Here is a 27,670-nt window from a genome sequence, read left to right as displayed (position 1 = left end):
AAGCTTCTGTTATTCCAGCATAAGATCTGCAGATATTTGCATCTGCTCACCGGGGAAGCAGCATGTCTCGCTCAGATGAGGTCAACAAGATGACTGAAAATATCTACAAGGTAAATATATGTTAATAATGGTTATTATTATTATTATTATTATTATTATTATTATTACTATTATTATTATTATTATTATTATTATTATTATTATTATTATTCTTAGTAGTAGTAGTAGTAGTAGTAGTAGTAATAGTAGTAGTAGTAGTAGTAGTAGTAGTAGTAGTTATTAGCTCATACCTATGATAATATAACAATTATACAACAGTTTGTATTTTAAAAAATAACAGTATTTAAAATGCTTGTACAGAGAACAGTCGGAGAACTATGTTCTACATCAATATTTAGGGGATCCCGGACCAGTTCAACCCCAGTTTGAAGAATTTTGTCTCATCAGGGAAGCTCTATGAAAAAGCCCTGACAGGTGAGGCCAAAATTTTTTTCGATTTTGTGTGCTTGACATTAGTAACATACAGTATATGTACTTACCCTTCTGTCTGCGTCCCTAACATGTACGACTCCCACCCTCCCATCCCCAGGAGTTATGGTGGCAGCCAAGGGATTCTTTGATGCGATGGTGAAACTAGGAGAACTGGCCAGTGACAGCCAGGGGGTCAAAGAGTTGGGTGAGTATGCCAATGATAAAGAGTCAATGTTCAGTGGAGGAATTCTTCCTTACAGGGTTGTTTTAAGTCTCTCTCTTGCATGCAAAGCAAATACTATATACGGTGGGGTCCTTTCTTCTCATCTCAGTTTCTCAAGGTGACAGAGTGATCAACAATTATGGGAAATATTTATTTAAAGTAGATGCACCAGTTACTTAAACTTTGGAAAATGTACTTTTACTTACAGGGATACATTGTGGATGGTTTGCTTTTTTGTTATCTGCTGCATCACATCACCTTTAATCTATGGGAGGGTATGTGATGATCAAATATTATTTTGATTCAAAATGTGTCTGAAACAATAAATCAGCAGGGAGGGGGCTGCTTGCTCGTTCACTGCAATGTACGTATATAGAATCAGAGGGAGAGAGAGGGGCCATTGTTGTGAGATTAACAACCATGTGACTTGTGAAACAGTGGGGGAAGGACAAGTCCAAAGGGCAAGTACTGTGTCATGTACTTGAAGAATCCCATTATTATCCCTCAGCAAGCTTACAGTAAGCAGTTCACCGCGCTGCACTGGCTTACAGAGCAGCCCAATCCAATAACATTACAATGCACTGCAACACTTAGCAACATGTTTCTAGCAGTTGGCTCTCTATTGGCGACTGGGCAACTGTTGTACTACGGAGCGACTGTTCCAGACAAATACTGCAACTATCTGGGAATGGATTACCTCAGGCCAAGTTAAAACCCATTATGGAGCTTCTGGGTGGCTCAGTTACTAAGGCACTGCTGTAGCGTGTGAGTGGGCCCCATGGTCTTTGTTGACTCTGGACTGTGCCTATACCAGGGCCTGCTGTGGCCATCAGCCCTGCACAGCGCTGCATAGCTGGCTGTAATGTGGGAGCCACAGGGAAGAGAGGGGTCTCAGTAGGCTGGATTTCCTTGATTTTTCACACAACCGCAACCGCCTGTAGTCAATAGTTGCCGAAGAGACACATTTTTTTTACAAGTATCTCTCACTCAATACAATGGTTGTATGAGCCCAAATGGTGGACTGTGGCGTAGAAAAGAAACAGTGGCTTAGCAGATTTGAAGGAAATGCCATGTTCACACCTGAATTAACAGTGGTTGCTCTGCAATGAGCAGAAACACACACAAACAGTGCATTTCAAACTGGAAGGGAATAGGAGTATATTTTTTGAAATGCTACATGTATTTATTACAAAGGAAAACATGCAAAAGTCCATTATAATAAGACTGAATTTGTGTGCAAGTCGGCTTCTGATGTTGTAGTCTGATGTGAATGTGAATAAACCAGATTTCTGAACAATGTAACCAACTTAATCCTGTTTGTGCAGACAGCCATTCAAATGTGTACAAAGACATTATTTCACATTGTCCCTTTTCTTAGTTTATCATTTTTCTTAGTTGATATATATATACCAAGGTGTCAAACTAATGTTTGTGAGGAATGTGCTCCGATCATTCTAGGACTTGGAACTGTACTTTCCTCTAGGGTCTTCAACGCACTTGTCCCTGGTTCTGATTTGCACTTTATTGTACGTCGCTCTGGGTAAGAGCCCCTGCTAAATGAATGTAATGTAATGAGTGTTTACTTATATCAGCTACACTTAAATATTTACAAAAGGTTTCATAATTTCAGGTGACACATTGTTTCAAATGGCTGAAGTACACAGACAGATTCAAGTGGAACTAGAGGACATGGTAGGTGTAGGAAACGAGCCTCTGACTATTGATCGACATTTTCAGTATGCATTTACTGTATGCCTGTGTCACAACAGAAGGTAATTTAAAAGTTTACTTTAAAATACTAATACATGATTTGCTATATTTATAAGGATGTTAATGCACATCGCCTTCTTGTATTTTGACTTTAAATATATATTACTGGCACAACAGAATATTTTGTAGTGTAGCAGGCTTACCTGGAGAATGGAAAATGTAAAATTATTTTTTACTTCCCTTGTTTGGCAAGCAAATGCTGCTTCTGACTTGGACCAGAGCCTTTCTTTGCTCCATGAAACACAATTAGTTTGGCCGCTGCCTCTAGCTTATTTTCTTGGCTGCCTCTTTTCCACGAATAACACTGAACAAATGTTCCTCTCATTTCACTTATAATCAATGAACAATAATAGCTGCTTTCACAAAAAAGCAACATCTGAAAACATTTGGATGAACAACATGGCCGTACAAACGTTCTGTGATCCAGAGACAACAAGGGATAGGGACTAGGAATGCTCAAATATAGGCCCAGCAGCTTGTAGTCCCGCTGCTTCCCTGCTACTCTAAACAAACTGATTTAGACCTGGGACAGCTCATGAATTGACTCTCTGGCCAATCAGTGCCTCTAATCAAAGTGAACCATGAGCCAACCCTGGTGTAAAAACTAGCTATGACCAGCTTGAAATTGCCAGCTACCAGCTGTTTCAAAACATACACTCAGTATTAGGTATTCATTATACTTTTTTAGACTTCTACTGTTGTAGCCTATCCACTTAGAGTTATAATGCAGAGATGCTCTTCTGCATACCTCTGTTGTAATGTGTGGTTATTTGCATTTTCTGCTGCTCACTGGATAAAACAAATTGCACCATTCTGTGCACCATTCTTTGCAAACTCTAGAAACTAGTGTGCGTGAAAATCCCAAGAGATCAGCAGTTGCTGAGATACTCAAACCACCCTGTCTGCCACTAACAATCCATGGTCAAAGTCACTTAGATCAAATTTAGTTCCCCATTCCGATGGCTGAACATTAACTGAACTGGACAACCAGCTACCAGCTGTTTCAAAACCTAGTTTGAGCTGGGGGTTTTTTCAGCAGGGAAATTCGAGTTTTCCTGGGCTACACAAATGCACCCTCTGCCAAATCAGCCATCTGTCATTTAGAAAACAACCATTGACCCTTACCCCCAGCCCCATGTTCCTGAAATAGTGCTGTGTTCTCTGTTCTCGATTAAATTGTCTTTTCTTGCACAGTTGAAGCGGTTTCATTCAGAGCTACTCTCCCAGCTGGAGCACAAACTGGAGCTGGACAATAAATACCTGAGGGTGAGTGCAGTGCAGCCTTTTGAAGCAACCATTAAAAAAACATGAAAATGTAAAATGCACGTTATAAATAAGTTTCGATTTTGATATACAGCAAGAGCTGATAACACGGAAAATGAAATTGCCCTTGATGAAATGCTTCGCCCCCTCTTCCTCCTATCTATCCATCGTGATAATCCTACATTTCCCAGACTTATCTCTGCCTTTGCCTTAGGCCGCTCTGAAGAAGTACCAGAGTGAATGCAAGGCCAGGACGGACTCTATCGAGCGCTGTCAGTCTCAGCTTAAGAAACTGCGGCGGAAGAGCCAGGCCAGCCGCCAACCCAATAAGTACAGTGACCGGGAGATGCAGGTAATGTAAATGAGCAGAAATCCCCCAAAGCCCAAAAGCACAGCTTACGCAAACACAGGACTTTTGCTGTTAATATTTTTTTCTGTTTGGTATACAGAATGCTTATTCACTTCAGGCGTAAACTCAACCTGTTTTAGGACAAGGTTGAACAAATACCTACAGACACTGTGGCCTGCAGGACGTGGATATGTAGCGCTGGTGTACTGTATCAAAAAGCTTTTCCCAGCAGGCACTACATCGCCTGTGTGTGTGCTAATGCTTGTGTGTGCACACTGCACAGGGGGGAAATAGGCTCTGCTATCTCACTCTCTAGCTCACATTAACACAAAGAGCTCATTTTCAGAATGCAATGGTCATTTTACTAATCTCCCTAGATCCACTCTTATTGTTCAAATTTCTCATTAAACTGTACAATAACGCTTTCATTTTCATATTATATGGGCCCCTGTTGAAAACTGAACAAATTAACCATTATGCACAGCAGATTTGGAGCATCTAGGGATGACCCTTTTGAAGCACAAATTGTAACGTATTATACTGCACTCCAAATTGTGGTCAGCTGCATCCTGTTTGCTTTAATTGTCCTTGAGATGCATCAAGAACTTATATGTCTCTACTCACACGTGGTCCTCCTGGTTGCAGCTTGTGGAGCTGATGAGCCACCACCAGGGGGAGCTGGATGCTCTGGTGGCAGTGGGATTCCGCTCAGCTCTGACCGAGGAGAGGAAGCGGTACTGCTTCCTGGTGGACCGCTACTGTGCATCCACCAAGATCTTCATCAGCTACCACGGCAAGGTAGGGCCTGCACCACGTGCATATGTGTGTGTGTGTCTATGTCTGTGTTTGTACGTGCATAGAATCTCACAATGCAGAGACGAGTAAATTCACTGCAGTAAATTCAGAAAACACACTCTGAAGCACTGAAAAAACTGAAGCTGAAGGTTAACTGTTATTAGAGGACTTCTTGCAAGATTTCACAAGATACAGAGAATGCCAGAATACTAAGAATCCCCTAGAACTTCCAGAAAGACTGGACAATGTGTGTCCAGTTTTATGCAGAAATATTTGTAAAAGCTTGAATATAAAACTATCACTGTTTTAATGATGTTCACTCTACACTAAAAATGTGCTTTTCAAATAAATTTGAGGAAATTTGATTATCATTCCATGATGTGATGTAATTATTTTTATAAATTATGTGTCATACCTTGGTCAATTTTAAACCTTAAAGATTGGATTGATGTCTGCACAAACATTAAATAGTATTTCACATATTAAAGTATATATTGTGCAGAATTTTGTATTACTGTACATGAAATCCCATTTAATACAACTAAAGGTTCATATATACAATAAACGCCATACAGTAAAAGAGGTTGGTTTAAAAACTGCATTCTTCTTTACACCCAGGTGAGGGAGCTGTTGTCCCAGAAGTTGACCTCATGGCAGCAGTCATGCTCACAGCCCACACGGCTCCCAGACCGAGCTCTCCATCTGTTCCGACACACAGCCCCTCAGGCCGCCGGGGCTGCTGGGATAGCTGAACTCCTCCGTCAGGCCAGACTGGCTACGGCGCAGCCATTGGAGCAGGTGAGGGTGCTGGTTACAGCACATGTTTCATTATGATAGGGAGAGTGGGGATGGTTGCAACACTTCTTATTCCTCCAATCAGAAACATCCGAGAATGATGACACTCATAGTGCACATGCTCAGTTAGTCCCTCCCCCCACCAGCCAAGTGCCACCTCCCCCTCTGGATTTTTCAACAAAAACGTGTTTTGGAGGTACGGTATGAAAGTAATATTTTTCAAAATCAATATTTTTGTCACACTGTCCCGACCTTTTACATTAAACATTTTTAATTATGATTTTGTTGACTTCTAGTGGTACGATTGGCACATGTCAAGGTTATTGTGTTTAGCTATTGAGCTATTGAGCAATTGAGCTATTGAGCTATTAGCGATTAGCTATTGAGTTTTGTCATGGCTGCCTGGTCAGGGACAGTTTCAACATGTTAGCAGCCATATCAAAAAAGACCATATGGGCCTATGGAATATGAAGTATTTTGGATTAAAATCCTTTTCTGTGCTTGATTGATCTTGCTTGGTGTAGTGGAGCCAACCAAGAATACCAGAAGGTGGGATTTGCACTTTTGTATGCGTATTCAAATACACCAGACAAGCTTAGAAAAGAATAGAAAAGTATTTGAATCCAAAACAATTTGACCCAGGTCTGACTTTGTAGTGCTTTTTTAACTGGAGTGTTGTCATTTAGCAAGCAAAAGAGTAATGAAGCTGTGCTCAACATGGTTTGGTTTCCCCTCAGTGCCACCCTCCAAAACCTTTGACAGCTCTGATTAACTTGTAATAGAGGCCATTTTGAGCCATTTCACTCAACCCATTTCCTTTTGTTTGTTTGAGTAGCAATCAAGCAACTAATTGTCCAATTGCAATTATCTGTACCAGCGGGCAGCTAATTCTCTTTATTTTAATCATTCCTTATGTTAGTGTTCTTCCCCTTAACACTTATACACTGTATGGCGGCTACCGGCCAGAATTTTTTGTGAAGCAAACCCAACCTTCAGCTATCAACTTTGCCCCCTTGTGGTTGAGTCGTCAATGTCTCAAATTATTGTTTTATTTATATAATACAAATGTAAAAAAAAACGCAATGTAATAATACAGCGAAACAGCGATGCCAGATTGTGAAAAAGACTCCGTGAGGGAGAACAGCAGTTTAGATGCTTATCAGCCTCTTATTTGCAAAGCAGGGCAATAGAATTCCAACCTCGCCACGCTCACGGTTTACAAACCCTCACCACAGCACAGACTCAGACAATAAAAGGCATATTCACACACTAATTCATACACAATTATATACAATTCAGAAGTTGCATAAACGTGAATGTGAATAAACACATTGGGCCTCATTTATCAAATGGGAGCCAAACTAAATTAACCATAAATCCCTCAGAAATGCATTTGCACAAATAATGTTGGAATAAAGTTCTCAGATGTCAGTTTTTTCGTAGGAGCCGAACAAACTTCACAGGTGGTCTCAGCTGTTCATGTTGTGCACAGAACTGAAAGCGCACAGTTGTTGAAAGCATGTTTTGTGCATTTATTATTCCAATATCCAATTTATATCATTTTTGTTTCATTTAGAGTGGCAAATTTATTTTAATATGCAAATAAAGATAAAGAAAAACTGTCCGCAAAGTAATAATATGTAGTCTACACATAATCTGTGGTTGGCGGAGCTGAAACTGCCTTCACTGTGGGAAGGAAAGTGCCAAATGAACCATTTTCATTTTACCTGTTTCATTGTGCATGCTACTTGATAGTTTACAACAGCTAGGCTATATATTGCCAGGCTTTAGTCTTCCCCAGCTCTGACAATTCACTGCTTACACTACGGAATAAAATATGTTTTTGGCTTGTTGTACTTCCATTCACAGTACATCAATCTCCGCTTCAGAAAAGCTTTTTTCTTTTTTCGACTGTCTCTTTAATTAGCCAAAATTCCATATGGTGATTTAGGGGCGTAAATTTTTGCCAATCACAAATTTTGTGAATGCGCCATTAATGTACAATTACTTAGTATATATCATACAGACGTGGATATGAAAAAAAGCTATGGATAGCTAAGGATATGAAAATGAATTAATTCATTAATTAATTATTTGTATTGAATTGATTGGGCTTCTTCTTCATAAGTTTTAATTTGGGGTCATATCTGAAGATCAGTGCAAAATATGTTGGTCTCTTGAGGGCTCAGTGATTATACTATTAATTGTAATTTTTCATGAATTTAACTTTTTTAGATACTCGATTGTGATGTGAACTAATAATGCTGTCATAATTGATACAGTTAAGATTACCTACTAGTGGGGGTTTATTTCAGCTATTCAGCTAATTGGCAGCCTTATTAAAGGACAAAGGAAAGCTGGTTGAGAGCATTGATCAGTTTAAAGGTCACTGCTTCTATTTCAAGATTCAATTCAGGATCTTCCCCGCTTCGAACATATGGACTACTCTGTCTTTCAGAGGCTGTCAGTCCAGGAAGTCCAGCCTCTGCATAATGGCGAACCCAACCCTCGGACGCAAGGTGCTCCGCCTTCCTCCCAGAGCGAAACTCCACTTACCCAGAACTCCACAGGCCCCCAGACCTCCCGCCCCCTGAACATGCAATCCAATCACATGCCACAGCACACACCAAGCCACACCAGCACCGGCACAAGTGACAGCACCAACCAGGTCAACACCTCCTCCACATCAAGCAACGTTCAACACACCCCGCTTCCCACAGCCCGCACCACCTCAGACATCTTTCACAATGCCCCCTTTACGACTGGTCAGTGTTCCACAGATTCATCCTCTTCTCCGTCCCAAAATGACACTCACAGCCTTCATCTATCCCAATTTGAGCCTCTCCCTAGGGCTCAGGCACCACTGCCCCACCAGGAAGGTTTCAGCAGTACTCCACCTTCCCACAATCTCCTACTGAAGAAAGCCGCCGAGGTCTATGCCACCTCCACCTTACCACTGTCCCGGAGGCCCACCAGCGAGTCACGGCTTGGGCTTCTGGGTAAGTCACTTCCTGCAATGTGATTTTTTTTTTTTCCTGCCACCTTCATCTTGACCCAATCTTTGCTTTCTATATCACAAAGTGTAATAATGAAATGATAGCATACAGTTTATTAGACTCCGCAGGGGACAATCCCCCATGGAGTAATGTGGGGCAAAGGGCCTTGCTCAATGGCTGTGCGGCCCACCAACCATCCACGTCCCAGTCATGTACCTTCGCCACTTGGCTACAGGCTGCCCCTTTGCATGTCATTGCTTGTCTGATGTCATGGTTTGTCTGAGTCAATTTTAACTTCCTCTGTGTCCCAGGAGGAACCCTGCCCAGAGTACTGCCCATCACCTCTACTACTCGAGTGGAGGCCCTCTTTCCACATGTCCCTGGAGGGGGAGAAATGGACCGGGTTGGGCTCGGGGGCACCTGCCTCCTCCACTTCCTTCCTGGGGACACCCTCGTGCTCCTCATCTCTGAGCCCCGAGACGGGTGGCACTACGGGCAGAACGAGAGAACTGGGAGGTGTGCCCGAGCGCCATGTGGCTGAGAGTCTGGAGTGTAATGTTTCACACAGGCTGCATGCTAATATCTCTCTTTCACTGTGACAGGAAAGGCTGGTTCCCTTTCTCCTACACTCAGCCCTACCCAGCATCCGCGGACCAACATGAAAACAGGTCTGTCTGCTGGCCAAACACTAATCATAACATTTCAGTAAATGCAGAAAACATAATACAACTGTGCCTGGAGTTGGGACTTCCCAAAAACCTCTCTTTCTCTCCCCCATCATCAGCTTTCCCCTACTCTCCAAGATGAGCAGTGCCAGCACTGGGTACCTGGACAAGCTTGGATGTCCAGGAATGCTCCACCTCAGTAGAGAGACAGGGGAGGACCGCTCCAGCCCTCCACTACGGCAGAGCCATTTGCGCCCCCGCCCCTACACCATGGCTACACTTGGTACTGCCCAGGTAAGACAATGGAGGGGTACATATGAAAAAGGGTCTCTCAACAGAACGGGTCAAACAACAGGAGATGCCAAAGCTGTAAATATTATTGTCTATTATCATATCAGACCTTATCCAACTGTTCTCCAACATATTATGTAAGGCCACTGGAAAGAGATGTATGATTTATAGTTTGCATGTAATATGTAGTATTATGAAAGAAATGCATTATCATCTCTCCTCTCTTCCCAGCCTTCTGCAGAATCCTCTTCTCCACCACCCTCCCCAACCAGGTGACAAAACATCCCTTCCTTTCAAATAAAAATACATTTGATGGTGTTAAAATGTTGCTTATCTGGTTATCCTGAATGAAACATCATGTCTTGTCTTGCAGGACTAATCCATTTGCCCATGTTCGCCTCAGAAAGGCAGTGACCAATGACCGCTCTGCTCCTGTCATCCAATAGATGGTCTGCCATAGTAGACCAATGAAAGCACAGTATTTTGTGAAATATCAAGGTTTGTTTTTCTTTTTGCTGCTCATGCTGGAAAGGTTTGGGGGTCGGCCCAGATGCAGTAGGGGCTCATCCCTCACCTGTTACAAAATCTGTACTTTATATGGTCCCGGCCTATGTATATCATCCCGTAGCTTTCAGTCAGCCTATGAGAATGACAAAAATATAACGCTTATAGCTAATAGGTTTACCAACCGTCACATCCGCCCCTTGGTTCCTCCTAATCCCTCTTGGCTGGCAAGCCGGCGAAAACGAAACATTTTAGAGGAAATTTATTTTACACAAACACGTTGCTATTGTCCTACTCAAACGCGTGTTTCATGCTATTAAAAAGTTTCAAAGCGTTTCATCTTTTTGCTTCCTCGTGAGCTTTTGCGCACCTGCGATAAGGATCTGTTCCATTCCGTACTGCGTTGCCAGGTCAGTATGAAGACGACTTATCAGCCGAGTTCCCAGCCCAAATGTCGTTCAGAAAGACCTGCAGTTCCACAACGCTGCCCTATCAAACCCTCTTTGTCAATCTCCAGTCCATCATGCCAAGTGTCCACGACGTTACTGCAGCACTATAATTGCTTTTAACATTGCTTGTATTAATGAGAGCCTACGTGCGCGCAATCTAAATGCAAATTATGTAATGCATTAATGGAATTGTTGCTAATTACTAATAAGAAGCTACATACTGATTGTCATTTGTGCAGATGTTTTTGACGCCCCCTGGCTAATCCCTCCATATCTTTTGAAGAAAAAAACGGGAAGAATTTTAAAATGACCCGTGTGTAGGTCTTGTTTGTCGTCTTATTTCATGTCGTTAACTGAATTGAAGCGGTTTTGTTTTAATTATAGTGAAACCAAGAACAACAGCACCATCTAATGGTCATAATAAAAACATATGAAATGACCGATAATTTAGCAACAGGGCTCAGCGCATATTACACAGCATATTACAGTGTGAAGTGTGTGACGTGCTTTAGATAGGCTATAGTGACACGTCCCTTCAATTTGTAATCCATTGAATAATGGCGAATTAATGAAATGGCGGGCACAAATTTGAATTTGGTGGACTATGTTCATCGCTAATAATCTGTTTTCTATGATGTCTTTGGAGGGACATCTCTAAAGAGATTGAGGACCAAACGATGTGCAGTTTAGGCAACAGGACAAACGACAAAATTTTAAGTTTTGTGCTTCTTGGTTTGACCAAAACGACTGGCTAGCTAACAGCGAGCGTAGCTAAGAATTGGCTTTTCTTCTTCTCATGTTGCTTTTTGGAGTAGACAATGTATTGACTCAGCTAGGCAACAACATTTATTGGAGAAATTTTGGAAGCACATATTGGAAATAGCGTCAATCTGTCAATACTCGGTAAAGCTAACATAGCACGTCAGCTTGGTGAAGCTAGCTAATCGGAACTCCATATAGAGACATGAACTTGTAAAGAAAACCCCACTCACTGTGACGAATTGTGGATTGTATTACATTTTGTGGAGATCACGAGTTAGCTTTGTGATCGGTAGGATGAAACTACCACATCATTACACCGGGGCATGTTTCTAGGGTTGGTTAACCTGTTCTCTTTTTTATATAGCCAGTTGTTTAACACACCGGTCACTAAGTTACACCGTCAGAGACGAGTCAAAATGAGCTGCTTGACTGTATGTTTACTGTTTATGGAAACTGTTTATGGCTGATGAAATATCGAAGGCAACATTTGTTTTTATGCAAATTGAAACGATGTGGCATGGGTTAGCTAGTGTGTAATTGTGCTTAGACAGGCTATCTTACTGAGGGTTCGGTTGTGGAGATTTATCTGTTAGTGCACCGACTTTAGCAAGGCTTGGTTTCATAGTTGTAATGCTCTTAACAGAGTAGGCCCTGTATTATAGTCCTGTTGCTCAACTGGTAGCGCACGTCACTAACACTGCCGTGGTTATTGATTCAATTCCCATTGGTGCCAGCCATCGTGAAAAATGTATGATCTCATGGTATTGTAAGGTGCTTTGAATTAAAGTATTCATCACATGGCATATATTCCAATGTCATATTTCGGAATGCAATGCTCGCGCGTGAATATTGATGGTATACTGGTACTGATACTCAGTCCTCGTAAGAGAGTGCATAGGCTACAGCATAGGCTCCTGTACTCCTATCAAAACAAACTTTAAAATAAAAACGGACACTGTTAGCAATGTTCAAGAAAACAAGCATGTTATTTCTTTCTGTTCTTTCTTTAATGCAATTTGTAATCCGAATTAAGCGATTAAAATGCATAAATGTAATTCACTAGTAGGCTGTTCCGATAGCACCTCCTTAGTCAACTTCACCTTGGTTCCCTTTATTTTTGGCATTTTCTCTTCTTTTTTGACCTTTATTTAATCAGAAATATCCCATTGAGATCGAAATCTCTTTTGCAAGGGGAACTGGAAACTGATCAATTCACTTGTTAGCCTACTGTTGCTACAGTTGTGCATGTCGTTTATTGTCAATTACGCTCATGAGATAGTTTAATTGTATTCTATTTACCGTCTTTTTTGCGTGACTGCTTCAGCAAATATTTTCTGCTACACTCACCGAACACTTTATTAGGTATTTATTAGACTTATTTTTAAGACTTATACTGTTGTGCCCTATCCATTTTATGATGCGTTGTGTGTTCAGAGATGCTCTTCTGTATACCACAGTTGTAATGTGTGGTTATTTGCTGTCACCTTCCTGTCAGCTTTGACCAGTCTGGCCATTCTCCTCTGACATCTCAGCATAGATGGTCAGTAATCCGCCCCTTACCCCTACACGGTTGCTGTTCTCCAGCTACATTCCACCTAAAGTTTCGCTAATGTGGGAGGGGCCTCGTGCCTTGACCTTGCTGGGAGGCCTCACAGAATTGCGCTACGCCAGTGCATATAGATTGTGTTTCATATCCTGTCACACTATGAATCATGCCTTTACTTCAGAGTAATATGTTGTGTTAATGCAAATTTAAAAGGGATCTCCAAATGCAAAGTTGATTTCACTGAGGACTGTACGTCAAGACCATATATTCTTATATATAAGATCTTATTGATTGATTGGAAACAAAATTGAAGTATTTTCTCAAAAGACAAATATACAACTCTTGAAATAATATGGCTATCAATAGCAGCCCAATGAGACATGTTCCTCGGTGTCAGAGTGCTAACAAACACAGAGAGAGTGAGCGAGACCCTGGAATCATAGGACTATGGGACAGACATGGAACCTCCAACTCTGTGGGTGGGAAAGACACGGTTGGCAGCAAAAAAAGAACAGCTGGGACTTTATTTTTAATTGTATAGCCTAACATGGCTGCTAGGCAGCACTGAGCTGACAAACTGACAGGCCATCCCAAAACCAAATATTTAACTTGAAGAAAAGTGCACTAACTAAACATCAGAATCAAAGGACTACATATAGTCGATGCAGAAAAAAAACAAAAAACAGTTCTGCTGGAAAGGAAAGAAGAAAAGATAACTACTCCAACATCTCACCGTTGTCGTTTCCTAACTTTATTATTTCCCTAATGTTAAATCAAAATGTGAAAATGAAAGTGAAACTTAAGGGAAAATATTGTCAATTTCCGAATTCAGCAATTTTAACAATCAACACCCTTGTTTAACTCCAACACAAGCGCATGAACTGTTAAAATCCTTTACTGATCCAACATGTAAAATAAATGTATTTGATTTAATTGATGAATTATCTAAGAGATCAATTATCAATTAAATCACCAAAGCATTTGAGGCAGTGCAACCTGTTGGATCAACCTTTATCAGGATGTACAACTCACAAGCAGATTAAAAAATGTTTAAGTTACAACATAAAAATCAACGTCTAAATCTAAAGACGAGGGTCAACTACCTTAAACAAAGAAGTAACAGACATACACAAGTAACATTCACAAGATAAAATAATGAAAGAAAGTACCAAACACCAGCGTGTGTCTCCCAAAACTGAAAGGAAAGTCCAAAGACCCGAAGGCAGCTGAATCTTCCTGAAATCTTCCCTGAAAATTTTGAAATTGCCAGAGCAAGTAAGACTGAAATCCTCTGTGATCAACAGCAGATAATGTCCACTATCTTGCCTCCCTGTTTTGCCAATCGCCCAATGGTTCCATTAAGAAGAAACCATAAATGACTCACTGATCTGTAATACAGTAACCACAGAGGATGGGGGTTCTGATGGAATTCTACCACAAACAGTTGTGTAACAGCTTCCCCACAGCGCAAAAGAAACAGCCTGTTTCTGATGGTGTGTTGAGAACCTTTAGAAAGAAAACACCACAGACCTGAATCTAGGATGAGTTCTAGGGGGAAATATATCCCAACAATCCCAACAAGCAAAATGTTTGTGATGGCGGCTGTTTCACGGATAGATCCGAGTCTAGGGCTACGTTGGGTTTTTTTTTTCTTTAGAGTTTTCAGCATGTCTTTCTACCACAGTGGTTTGGAGCTTGCCTCAGAGTGATCATAATGAAGGTGCCTGAGCTGAACCAAGGGAATTGGGTAAAGATCTAAAAGCAATACTGCACCAGTGGGCGGGAGCGACGGCTGAATAATCAGGAGAGCTGTTGCTCCCGCACCGAAACACAATGCATCTGAATACTGCCAATGTGTCTTTTCAACTGGCTGAGAAACCTGAAACCTGCTAAGTGAGTGTCAAAGGAATACTACAGAATGTGTGAAGTGGATCTCTCCAACTCCCTAGGCATCCCTCACCCCAACACACACATACACACACACACTGTCTTCCATCCATCCATCAATTATCCTGACCCGCTTATCCTGAACAGGGTCACAGGGGGGCTGGAGCCTATCCCAGCATACATTTGGCAAAAGGCAGGAATACACCCTGGACAGGTCGCCAGTCCATCGCAGGGCACACACCATTCACTCACACACTCATACCTATGGGCAATTTAGACTCTCCAATCAGCCTAACCTGAATGTCTTTGGACTGTGGGAGGAAACCGGAGTACCCGGAGGAAACCCACACAGACACGGGGAGAACATGCAAACTCCACACAGAGAGGCCCCGGCCGACGGGGATTCAAACCCAGGACCTCCTTGCTGTGAGGTGGCAGTGCTACCCACTGCACCATCCGTGCCGCCCACACACTGCACTTCATTGCGTGAAATGAAATAATGAAAACAGTAGATTATAAAATCAGTGCACACACTTTGTTACTGTACAAGTGCTATCGGATCACACTTGATGTTACAAGGAAACAAGCGGAGACAGAATACCTGAGCAAAACATCAGCGGTGATTTAAGAGAAAAACAAATGACTGGGTAAATTTAAGCATTACACATGGCATGTATCTTTGTTGTTGTTGCTGATCTTGCTGAGAAAGTGTGGAATCATTCGCCACAGTGATCTAATGTAACATGGCAGTGCCATCTAAGGGACATTGTTAGTCATTGCAACCTTTAAGGAAACACTTTGTTCTGAATTCCCACTGAAAATCATCTGCACATACCACAACAATCAAATTGAATGCAAATTAAAGACACTTATTCACGAGTAGGTTGGGGACTGGGTCCTATAGTCATACAATTAAAGAGGCAATATAAAATCCAAAAACACAAGGAAGAAAACAGGATACAGAGTCTAAAATGAAAACATTGTTGTGGGACGCACTCTTCCTGGAGCTCCACAGCACCACTGATGGTTGAGAGACATTAACTGAGTTTAATTATTACTTGCTTGGAAAGTTTTAAGTACCCATCTTTCAGCTGTAATATTTGACAGACCAAATTACATTAATTAATACAAATATATATTTTCTAAATTAAAAGAAAGAACAGGTAATGACAGTGCTGTAAGACAAAGGGATGCATGGTTTAGGTTTTAAAATGAGGAAGATGGATTGATGAGTGTGTGTGTGGGATATTGGCTGTCTATAGGAATACAAAAGAAGATGAAATGAGAATGAAGGGTCGTGACTAATCAAATGCAGATTGATGTCACTGTATTTCAATTATATTGGAATATTTATATTTCAAATATAATTTCATATACTCCTCTGTATTTCAACACAATGCTTTACAGACCTACAGTACCCCAACTCATGTAAAAGAAGCTGAATCACATCTGCACTAGCGTTACAATTTTAGCATTCGGCTAACCATGGTACAATTACTTGTGAAAAGCAAAGACGTGCTTACTCAGATCTAGCTAATTCTACCCCAAAATGGGCTCTTTGTGTTTGAGTTCAACCCACCTAAATCCTCTGTCAATCTCTATCCCAATTTTATCATTCATTACTTGTCCAGTTCTTGTCCTTGTTTTACATTTCTTCACATAAAAGAGGGAGTTGTACATTGGAAAAAAGTCACAATACAGGTAAGAATTGATATAAGTACAACATCTTACAGTTAGTCTACCCCTTCACTGAGCCCCCTGCCCCACTCTCAATGCCATTAGCAGGTGGTGGTCAAAAATAGAATCGCAAAACACAGTCACAGAAACAAACGCATTTACACAAATATGCTTACACACATGCAGAGACAAACAAAAACCTACTGAATATACTTACAGAAATAAAGACAAGCATAGATATGAACATATATGCTCCAATCTGCAACCATACACAATTTTCAGCCCCCACCCCCACTCTCCTCTCTCTCTCTCTCTCTCTCTCTCTCTCTCTCTCTCTCTCTCTCTCAGTTGACTTACAAGTGCGTCTCTGCACTGAACTGCACACATGAAACAGGTCAGCAAATATTCATGTCATTGTTGTGATTAGTAAAGTTGTCTTGGTTGTGATCGAACACATATGCTACCAACATTGTCAAGTGGAAATTAAGTATTTGTATATATGTTGTGATAATGTGCCATTGGAAAAAATAAACTGAATTTGTAACGCTGGTCGTTCTTAGCAGACATGATGGCAGTCATACGTGCTGTGGTTTATGCTTGTACAAATAAAAAAAAATCAATATGCCATTATTTCTAAACGCTAGCACATTATTTCATTTCTTAACAATTACCATGGTGAATCTATGCTATTTCAATATTCGATGTATTGAAAAAAAAGGCAGATTCTTTTTAATCAGATATTCATCTGTAAACGTCAAAACCGCCAAACAATTACATAATCGATGTTATATTATGCCGTTTGTATGCGATTAAATAAAGGAAAAAATACATGCGTGTATTCATATCCTTATGGTTACGCACAATACGTAATGTTTTTAAGAAAACAGAAAATGTATCTTTTAGCTGCTAAAATAAATCGAATGAACACATATTTTCCTTCCCATAGATCTTGCTGAAGTGTGTCTCAACAAGGCAACTCCAGTGTTTTCGTGGCGACTGCCAACGCAAAGGCAGAACGAAAGAAGCTGCCATTTTAGGTTTTAGTTCAGCATTTTCTGGGATGAATAGAAAAAGACAACGACAGGTATCTTACAATACATCACGAATATCACATTTTAATGTAATGTGATTTTGGTCAAATTGGCAGACAATTTGTTCGGACGCGCATCTTCTACTGATAGACGGCAAGACGGTTCGTGAGCATTGATGTGGCAACCTGTAGCTACTGTAGCTATGCTAAGTATTCGGTGATACGATTTATTTGATGCTCTAAGTATTTTCCCGAGCTGTCGTCTTTACCCTCAGACAGTGCATGCGATTAATGGGTTTGTATTCGCGCGCACACCTGTGGCTATTGGGTAGTACAATGGCCTCCGATTGTTTTCATGCCTTTGATATAAAGCGATTAACAGAAAGCATGGCCAGTTGGTATTTTTAAACGAATACATGAAAATATGTAACATTTTAGCTCTGCCAATAGTAGCCTACGCAGAACATCTGTATATATGTGTTTTTATGCAGTACAATGGCCTCCGATTGTGTTCACGCCTTTGATATAAAACGAGGAACGGCATTGCTAGTTGGCATTTTTAAACGAATACATGAAATGTTATATTTTACCCCTACCAACAATAGCCTATGCAGAACATCTCCATATATGTTTTTAGAAATAATGGAATTTTGTTGTTTTTTGTTTGTAATAGCCAATAACTATATTAATAAACTCCAAATGTAGCCTGCATTCATATGTCTGCATTCATATGTCTGCAATATAATATGCGTGATATTTAGTAGGCCATGTTATCCTTTCACAACACCGATAAGATGCTTCTCCCTTTAATTGGGTTCAAGTACCTGTCAGTAGGATTTCCTGCCTCTCCATAGAGCAAAATCTTATATACACTTTAACGCTTGTGAGCTGCGGTAATTGCTAGAAATCTCTGTTGGACTGAAGTTTATGTAACTTCAGAGGTTTGGATGATTGATCATTGTCATAGATATAAGTTGTAGCTGCTTATAATTTTTTTCTGAATGAATGACTGGGCCCAAAGATTGCTGTGTTTAAAAAGCAATGGTTTACTTTGTCATTCAACCTGTCAGAGAAAGTTTTATGTCAGTAAGATACCACTCTGTCTATTTTAAGCAGAGCACCATATGCAACTGTATGGACAACTGACCAATTACAACTTGCATTCAGATTAATTCTCCTTTCTACTTTGAGATGGGTGGAAAGTTGCAAATCTTGCTCTTACTGCATATCTGAAGCCATGCTTTGTGTGTTTTTTTTAAATATTGTTTTATTAAGTACAGAAACAACCCAATAACATCCTGGCACTGCAACATTCCAGGATCCAGGAACCTGATGCCTGTGTTCCCCTGTTTTTTTACTCAATTTGGAGTCACCTATTCTGCCACTGGAGCCATGACTTTGGCACCTTCACCTCCAAACAGTAGGACAGGAGAGAGCTAGCACTGGTTGAAGAACAGGAGTCTCACTAATGATCACATTAACCAGTGTACACCTTGTACAATTTAAGGGGCAACTAATGAAATAGGAGCCTGAGGGACCATCACCACCTCAAATCCACCCTACCATTAGTGAGCTAATGTAGTAAAAAAAAAAAAAAGTGGAAAAAAGCCAGGTGTGGGTGTAACCAGGATGTTGCCTATATTTCCTCTTTACTGTTTACTCTGTCTTCCAGTATTAAGTTGTCAGAAAGTGGCATTGGCTTGCATACGTGGTCTTCATGCCAACGGCTTCCTGCTATAAATTAAAGCTGAACCGTGATGTTCGCCCAAATCTCCCGACGGTGTGACAATTTGTTGTTTCTTTCTTAGTTTCTTTTCACAGATTTCAGTATCAGCCTGTACTTAGTTATTTTCTGTCACTCCATGTTTCGTGATCTGGACCTCTTTCCTGTTCTACATCAGCCCACCCATTTATCTATGTATCCTTTAATTTTCATCAAAACACCATATTTATGCTGTGCTCTCATCCATATTCATAAGCTCATACTTCCCTCTTTCAGCTGCATATTCTAATTCCAGCTGTCTGTGCGCCCTCCCTGACCTTGTTCCCTCTCTCTTCTCTTCCTATCTGCTCATACCACCTAATTCATCCCCTCTTCCCATTCTTCAGTTGCACCCGCCCTTGTGAGGTCAATCCCGCTATCCTTCTTTAATGCATTTTTTTGGTCCTGTTTTTCTTTCTTTCTAAAAAAAAATTTTTTTTCTTTATTCCATTTCAGTTTTGGTGAGACGTGCCACAGTTGCCATGTGGTCCACATTCTACATGCAGGAGGAGGATGGACGGGCGGGGGGCGGGCCTGGCGGAGGGCCGAGCGGCCTTGCCGGAGTGATGGGCATGCGGGGAGGCGTGGGCAAACGGCGGGCGGCGGCCTCTGCGAGCAGCACCAGGCAGGAGGGGCAAGTTAAGATGTTGTTCTTTGTTGCCATTATTGGTGTGGCCCTCACTATCTTGGGCTTGGGAACCGACTACTGGGTGGAGCTCGCCCCGCCCAAGACCTTCTACAACAACGGAACGTGTTTGGTGGCTCACTACGGGCTGTGGAAACGCTGCCTGACGACTCTGACAGACATCGACTCTCAGAGGGAGAGCTGTGGGCCTGCCAACATGCCCGGAGGTGACCCAGCTTTTCACTTATCCTGTGAAATGTATATGGTGATATTAAATGGTTATTAGGCTTAAATTTTGTGGGCTGACACGTGGCATGAATAGCCTGAGACAGCCTGTAGTGTTGTGGTTAAGGTACATGACTAGGAGCAGCAAGGTCGGTGGTTTGATCCCCGGTCTAGCCACAATGAGATCCGCACAGCCGTTGGGCCCTTGAGCAAGGCCCTTAACTCTGCATTGCTCCAGGGGAGGATTGTCTCCTGCTTAATCTAATCAACTGTATGTTGCTCTGGATAAGAGCGTCTGCCAAATGCAATTCATGGAATGTAATAGCAGTATATATATATGAGTTATCGCACATGGTAAAATATAATAAGCTTGCTCTGAGGGGGTCTCAGGACTGGGCAAAGCTGCTTTCTGACAATCTTGTATTGTAAAAAGCTCTATACAAATTTAATTTAATTTAATTTAACGATTGAATTGATAACATCAAAGCACCTAAACAAATCAAAATTCAATGAATCAATATTAAAGTTAGCATAACAATGACTAATGCAAAATCACAACAAAAGCATACCAAAGTATCACATTATCACATAATTAAAGAACTGAATGCTCCTTGAAAGCAACATTAAAACATTTGTTGTCCTCACTTGCAGTGTGTCAGTTCTGGGAAGTGTGTGGGAAAACTGAGGGAGTGATCTGGAGAAGAGGGTTTGAATTTTATTCCTGGTTGCTGGAGAGCTATGAAATCGGAGAGGCTTGGAGAGTCCAGCCAGAACTGTGGGGATAATAAAGGTCCTGGAAGTAACCCAATGCATAGTCAAGAAGAACATTAAGCCTTTATGTTTTGGAAGTGGCTCTTAAAATCACTCCTAGATTTTGATGCATTACTGTAGGTCAAACAAAAACATTCTGTGAATCATGTCCATGATTTGTTTCCTTTTTATATTATCCTTCGAAAACATGCTCTGTTCTCTCCCATAATTGATCAGTTTTGATTGATTGATTTGAAAATCTTTGCTTGATTTGAAATATATGAAAAGGTGACGGGTGTTATGCTATAACAGCAGGTCTTTATTTTACTTTTTTCCTATGATTTTGTTCTCTTGTAGAAACAGTGGAAAACACTGACTTTTAAAAAGAAACACATTTTGAATTTCCAATCCCACCCAAATTTGGAATGCCTAATTGCCCTGCTGCTGGCTCAAGAAGAGAACTTTCTCCTGCGAAACTTCTTCCACACAGCCACCACAAGCTGCGCAAGTGCAGCGCAGGCATGGAGAAGACCCAATCATACGTGTGCGCGGCCCAGCCAAAGGGCACCAGGACAGTCAGCAGGGGTTGCCCGAGCAGCTAATCACTGCTATTTCCACTGACTGAATCCCATCCTGGAGGAGACCCAATCATAATTTACGCTTGTGCGGAGAGCAAGTCACAGGCACCAGGATGGACAGTAGGGGTTGCTCAAGCAACTGAACACTGCTGTCCCCACTGACTGAATCCCACCCATATGTATATCCCTTGGAAGCCAATTGCGGATTTGATCCGAGACCATGGTGCTTATGTGACTCCTGTAGTGCTTTTTCCAAGTGAGCCACCCAGCACCGCTCCCATAAACAGTGACATTTGTCAAGTACAGGGGTGATATAGTCCCATGAAGCTGTACTTCATAACTGGCCAAACAGATGTCTACATACACATCTGTTGTAAAAATGGAGGAAGTATACAGGTAAACTGTGTAACAGCAGTCTGATAGATGATATTTGCCATTGCCAGTATGCCACATGGACATGGTTTAACATGGTTAAATAACAAAAGAGGATGGCATTATGCAAAATCTGCATATTGAATATAATACTGCATCACAAACTAAACAGTCAATGGTGTGGTGATGGAAACAAGATATTCTCATTGCATTTTTCATCTAAGCCTCAAAGGGCAATCGTTGACTATCTGGAAATGCCACCAGATAAGATGCCTCAGCTGAGGTACACAGTGACGTTATCAGTGTCAGGATTTACTGCCATGGAGAAAAGATAATCTCAGTGGCAGTTTGATATTTAAAAAGATCCACCATGTCCCTTCCTGCAGCATGCTTTTATGTCCCGTGAGTAGCTCACAAGTAGAGTGATAGCAACAGCAGTGTTGAATTTAGGACCGACATAAATCCTTGTGTCATCAACATGAAAGTGGAATGTTTCTGCTGACTTAACAGGCAGCGCGTAAACACAGAGAACAGAACTCTTAAGTGCTACATTGGCTAGCCAAACTGGTGGACAGGTCAAATATGAAACCTGGGAAGGACTTAGAAGGACTTAGTAGCTTTTCAAACAACAGTTTAGCAGCAGTGAGATGCCGTTAGTGAAGAGCTGAAAGACACTGTGCAGTCAAAATCATGATTTTAAAATGCTTATATTATGTCCCAAGACTTCAAGGTTACTTACACATTGATTTTAAAATGATTTCATACATGTATGTAATGAATAAGATTTATTTTCCTAAAAACTATACATTGCTCGACATTGCCGCCTGGTGGAGTATTTGGGATTGGTAGTTTTGAGACCAAAATTGTGACGTCCCAAATATTTCTAATTTGCATTGACCAATGTGCGGTGGCCAAAACACTCGCCCAGTATATGAGCTTATTTATGTTGTGTGCGCTCCCTAGTTAAAAGCCATGACTAAGTTCTCAAATACATATTGTGTAGGTCTGCTGCTAACATTAGCTAACTATCCGATTCAACAATGCCTTATTGAGTGAGTAAAGATTGCAGAAATAGGAATGCATTTTTTCATGCCTTGCCAAAAGATTCAAGTCTCCGAAAGGAGATATATAAAAAAACAAACTGGAGCAAAGTTAGAAATATCAAAGGTCACAAAATTGTGCAGTAGCCTACACATTTCACCCCGATTCATTCTGCAATTATGAATAAAAGAGAATGGGTCTTGCCAAGACAACGGTTCTAAAGTCGAGTGTTTGTTTGTCTTTTGAATTTTGGTGTGTTACGCATGCTACCTAGCTCAATATGCATGCAACGCAACGTAGCTAACTAACCCAACAAGGGAATCCTCGAGAGCTTTGATATGCTATTCTAATCTAATGAAGCAGCTAACGTTAAAGTTACTTAACTTTGATATAGATTATATTACAAATCATAACGTTATCCATTATTAAGGTTGTATGATAACTGCCTAACGTTCTCTAACAACTGACGCTACGTGTAGTGAGCGCTGATCCAGGTCAGTGGGAGTGAGCGGCCCGGACTGTCAATCAAAAGTGAATGCATTAATAATTAGGACATGCCTGACCAGTTTTGAGTCTGCTATATTATAAAATTCAGGTTTTACATCAAAGCAGGTTTTTTTTTTTTTTTCTCAAACTGGAAAAATACATATATATTGTAAATTATTAACTAAAGGAACTATTTAAATGTAAGAAAGGGGAGGCTGCACAGGGTCTTTAATTCATTCACCCATAGTTACAAACTATGGGAAATCATGCATAGAACTGGAACAAGGGAACCCTGACATTTCTTTTGCTTTCCATTGCCATTGCCACAAAATTGCCATGTGTTTTATGTTGTGGCAATAGTGTTTTTTAATGCTTTTTTGGGGTTTTTGGATTTGGGAGTTCTGCAGTATGCCCCACTTCACTTGCAGAAATGTGTTTTATGTTATGGCTCTTTTCCTTTTATCGATGAAAGTACAGAGCAGCCACACAGTTCAGATATAGGTCTTCAAATGTGTGTTTCTTCTCCCTAGTGGGGACTCAGTTACCATATCTGTGAAAGCAGTCTATGTCCTGACCTTTACATGCAGCCATAGTCAAATCGTGTCAAACCTGGGAGACACATGAGAAGCAAATGTTGTTGTACTGTTGTTTTTATTTTAATTTTTTATTTTTTTTATTAATTCATGTTTATATGTCAGTACTTTCCCCCTTTCTTTTGACAGAGGTCGATTCAAACTGCACATTCTTCAAGTTCTTTACCTCCGGGGACAATGCAGTTATATTTCAAAAGACAACTCAGAAGAGTGAGTGCATTTCTTTCTTTCAGTCTGTCCATTTTCTTACCCAGGAGCCCCTATCTCCCCCACGCCATCTTCAGTCTCATTCAGTATTCATGTTAATGTGCCATCTGGTCATGTCACTCAGAGTACAGTACACCACTGACCTCTTTTAATCAAAGTAAATCAACGCACACACCAATGAACCAAAATTAACATTTAATCTGTGCCTCAGCAAATTGCGAGGATAATTGCTATTATGACAGTCAGTTTTTTAAAAATTGGATATTTATTTTGTTCTGATCGCTACTTAAATGACTAAGAATGGATGAAATGGATGAAATGATCACCTTTTAATTGAGTTTCAATTTTCTTTTTCTGTAGCTAATTTTCCTTTGTGATTCATAAAAAAGGAACATCTGTGAATGGCGCTGGGGAGTCTGGGGAATTAAATGGGCCATTGCTGATGTAGGAATGGCAAGGCAATGCAGAGACAGAGAAAACACATTAACTTTGTGATGAAAAGTCAAGTGCTCTCGTCTTGTTTGAGTCATAATGGGTCCTGTTGGCCACGGTAACTTGAGTGTCGCTGTTTCAGGTCTGAGTGTGGCAGCTGCCAGCCTCGCCCTCCTGAGCCTCTTCCTGATGGTAACGGCTGCTGTCTGCATCATCATGTCCCTCAGTAAGGGGGAGAAGTTCTTCCTCAAACCTGCATCCGTCTGTTTCACGCTTTCGGGTGAGATTAATTGAATAGGGTCCCTCAGTCCACAGTGACACCTGCCTAGCCGTGCCCTGGAGGCCTATCTATCTATCTATCTATCTATCATTAACTCTCTCACTCTCCCGTTCTCTCTCTCAGGCATCCTGGTCCTGCTGTCGCTCATGGTCTTCCACCAGTCTGTCCTCGCCCTCCTTGCTAGCGACCACACCGTCCCCCTTCATCACGAGCTGTCCTGGTCCGCATCCTGCGTAGGCATAGCAGGGGCCATCCTAATTGTGGTCGGTGTGCTCTTTATGTTGCTCACCCTCTCCTGTAGCCCCTGGGAAAGGTGTTTACCTCACCATCACAGTGCCACCTAGTGGCGTGCAGGGTACTTTTTTAAATCAAGTACACAAACTGCTTCATAGGAATTACACATAATATGGACAATACCGAATCCAAGACTTCACACCACCTCAGATAGACAGTATATGGAACACAACAGTAAAAACAAAAGATAACATGACTGTTTGGTGGAGTATTGGCTGGTCCTAAAACATGCTGTAATTTCTTTTGGCAATTTTACTGCAAAACAAAGATGAATCTTACGTTGCCTCCCTTCCTCATACCTGCATGTATGTAATTATTTTCATTGGCATCTTAAAGAAAATATGTACCGTTCCGTCTAAGTAAAGTGAGACTTCTCAGACTGATGTTCCTTCTTGCATTGTTATGTTACAAGTTGGCTCACTCTGATATGTTGGTAATATTGGTGTTTCAGCATTGTATATGTACAGCATGAATAATATTGGACAAGCCTATATAATTACAGGTTGACTGAGCGAGATGGTAAAATTCATTGAGCTATCTTGGATAGTGAAATTCAGAAGAGCCCCTCCATCAGAAAATTGGGGATTCAGATCAAGGTAGGAATGTAGAGCTATTGTACTCCCCTTGCACAACAAAAAAATATATTTTCCATATATGGAATCCAGTATATTGCCATTATTGCATTGTCATTATTTTATGACATTGTTTCTGATAATATTTTCAGCATTTAACTACACATACGAATAACATCAATACATAACATTGACTTGTTTGTGAAATGAGAAGCTGTTACTTGAATTGTTCAAAAAATATTGTCATTTGTATTGGACTTTTTAATGTTGCCTAGAAACATTCAAAATATACCACTTATAACCACTTTGGTCTCAGGGGAATACATCTGAATATAACCAAGTGAATGTATTATCAAGCAAAAATGACAATATATTGGCATGTATTGGAAACATATTTGAAGTGCTTCCTATATTCAAATGTATTATTTGTATTACATTAAAACTATTACAGTATATTTTTCAAAATATGGCAAAATATTTTTGTTCTGTAAGGGTCATGCTCAAGGTTCTCTCGATTGCAAGGTTCTTACCTTAATTGCTACTATTAAATAAATATGTATGCATGAGTATGAAAAATGGAAAATAAAGAAAATTCCCTGACTGTAACATCTGCCAGGAACCCATTTACACAGTATAATACAAGAAATGCGAGGGCAGGGATTTGGGGACTGGGGGTAGGGATACAATATCCCCCTTTTTAAACATGGCACTCACATTCTAAGGCATCAGGCCTGTATTTCATTGTTCCTTTCCTTTCTCTTGCAATGAGAATGTATAGGCTGCTGTATATTCTATGTGCAGGACTGTCAGTGTATGTGTCTTCTTCTCTGTATTTAAATAAAAATGGATGTTGTTAATTGCTGTATGTTTTATTTAACAAAAACAGTATGTAGAACCAGTCTCTCACACACACAACCAGAACTCTTTCTGTATGTCCCCCACTGAACCTATACACAGTGCGCAGTGAGTCTTCTCAAACACAACACCCCAGCTCCTCATTTGTTCCTATGCTCCATGGCCTGCTCCCTCTCCGCTGTTCCCCGCGCACTTCTGCAGTTAGCGCATTGCTCATAGCAACAAGCACTGCTCGAGGGGATAGAAAACATTGATCCTGAATTTTAACTATACCCTGAGCCGCACGCACACACACATACACACACACACACACACACACACACACACACGCTCACACACACACGCGCACATGCTCACACGCATAAATATGCGCGCACACACATGCTCACACACATGCTCACACACACACACACGTACATGCTCACACGCATAAATATGCGCGCACACACACACACACACACACACACACACAAACAAGGCCACTTTCCTCTCTGCCTCACTTGACCCTGCACAGCACTACTTAAAAAAAGCCACCCTTCATTATTGGGCTGTCTTATATCTAGTTTCTCCTGCCATTCTCCCAAACCCTTCCTGATCCCTCTTGCACCGTCAGGATATGGTCTCTGCCATGCTGACCTCTACCCTCCTTTCCAAGGTTTCTGAAACACAAGCCAGACGAGATACACGACACTCTGTCAAGACTGTATATTTAGCCATTTAACAGGCCCACACAGATGCATGTCTTTACGTCTGTATGTTGCCAGTCCACAGCACCTTGTGAAATATGAAAGAAGATATTGACCCCTGATGTTTCTCATTGACCTGGCTCATATATGCTTGGATACGTGTGCACTCTTTCCTGTCTTTTCTCACTTTCATTTTTATGCTTTCCCCTGTTTTTTTGAGGAGGGGATGACCCACAACCCACAGCCTACAGGAAGTTATGTAGACACCACCAAGACCATGTCCCCCTTGCAAAGTCCTATGTTTCAATTACTTAAGCAACTTCACTTACAAACTCCAAGTAAGCTTGATTAGGCACATATGCCTGTTAATCACGTAGCTGTGGAAGCCATATTTAAAGGGATATGTGTGCTGTTTTTCAGACTCCTAATTGTTATCACT

General features: G+C 41.0%; 2 protein-coding genes across 3 annotated transcripts; both read left to right on the top strand.

The window, feature by feature from the left end:
* The first annotated feature begins 62 nt into the window (after nucleotides 1–62).
* Nucleotides 63–10,802, top strand: LOC133137461 (brain-specific angiogenesis inhibitor 1-associated protein 2-like). The gene is made up of 14 exons (XM_061255757.1): nucleotides 63–110; nucleotides 399–474; nucleotides 590–676; nucleotides 2,325–2,386; nucleotides 3,659–3,730; nucleotides 3,942–4,079; nucleotides 4,722–4,874; nucleotides 5,490–5,669; nucleotides 8,125–8,665; nucleotides 8,974–9,178; nucleotides 9,265–9,330; nucleotides 9,447–9,621; nucleotides 9,850–9,890; nucleotides 9,992–10,802. The coding sequence occupies exons 1-14, from the start codon at nucleotides 63–65 to the stop codon at nucleotides 10,062–10,064; spliced, it is 1,917 nt and encodes a 638-aa protein (XP_061111741.1). The 3' UTR covers nucleotides 10,065–10,802.
* A 6,013-nt stretch (nucleotides 10,803–16,815) lies between these two features.
* On the top strand, nucleotides 16,816–26,547 carry LOC133137298 (voltage-dependent calcium channel gamma-6 subunit-like). Of its 2 annotated transcripts, none has more exons than XM_061255482.1 (5): nucleotides 16,816–16,837; nucleotides 19,692–20,087; nucleotides 24,035–24,115; nucleotides 24,687–24,824; nucleotides 24,948–26,547. In XM_061255482.1, exons 2-5 carry the CDS (start codon nucleotides 19,718–19,720, stop codon nucleotides 25,166–25,168), a joined length of 810 nt encoding a protein of 269 aa, XP_061111466.1. In that variant the 5' UTR covers nucleotides 16,816–16,837; nucleotides 19,692–19,717; the 3' UTR covers nucleotides 25,169–26,547. The 2 variants fall into 2 exon arrangements, with proteins under 2 accessions (XP_061111466.1, XP_061111465.1); XM_061255481.1 differs by lacking the exon at nucleotides 16,816–16,837 and adding an exon at nucleotides 17,428–17,527.
* Nucleotides 26,548–27,670: the final 1,123 nt, after the last annotated feature.

Source organism: Conger conger, chromosome 9 (genome assembly GCF_963514075.1).
Source record: "Conger conger chromosome 9, fConCon1.1, whole genome shotgun sequence".
NCBI classification, from domain to species: Eukaryota; Metazoa; Chordata; class Actinopteri; order Anguilliformes; family Congridae; genus Conger; species Conger conger.
The sequence above is the reverse complement of the archived record's forward strand: the minus strand, read 5'-3'. Positions and strand labels throughout refer to the sequence as shown.

Excerpts from the sequence above, each read along its gene's own strand:
- LOC133137298 (XM_061255482.1), top strand. The coding sequence starts at position 19,718 with ATGTGGTCCACATTCTACATGCAGGAGGAGGATGGACGGGCGGGGGGC. Across the intron at positions 24,116-24,686 it reads TCAAAAGACAACTCAGAAGA|GTCTGAGTGTGGCAGCTGCC; the intron begins GTGAGTGCATTT and ends TCGCTGTTTCAG. Across the intron at positions 24,825-24,947 it reads CGTCTGTTTCACGCTTTCGG|GCATCCTGGTCCTGCTGTCG; the intron begins GTGAGATTAATT and ends TCTCTCTCTCAG.
- LOC133137461 (XM_061255757.1), top strand. The coding sequence starts at position 63 with ATGTCTCGCTCAGATGAGGTCAACAAGATGACTGAAAATATCTACAAG. Across the intron at positions 4,080-4,721 it reads ACAGTGACCGGGAGATGCAG|CTTGTGGAGCTGATGAGCCA; the intron begins GTAATGTAAATG and ends TCCTGGTTGCAG. Across the intron at positions 8,666-8,973 it reads GTCACGGCTTGGGCTTCTGG|GAGGAACCCTGCCCAGAGTA; the intron begins GTAAGTCACTTC and ends TCTGTGTCCCAG.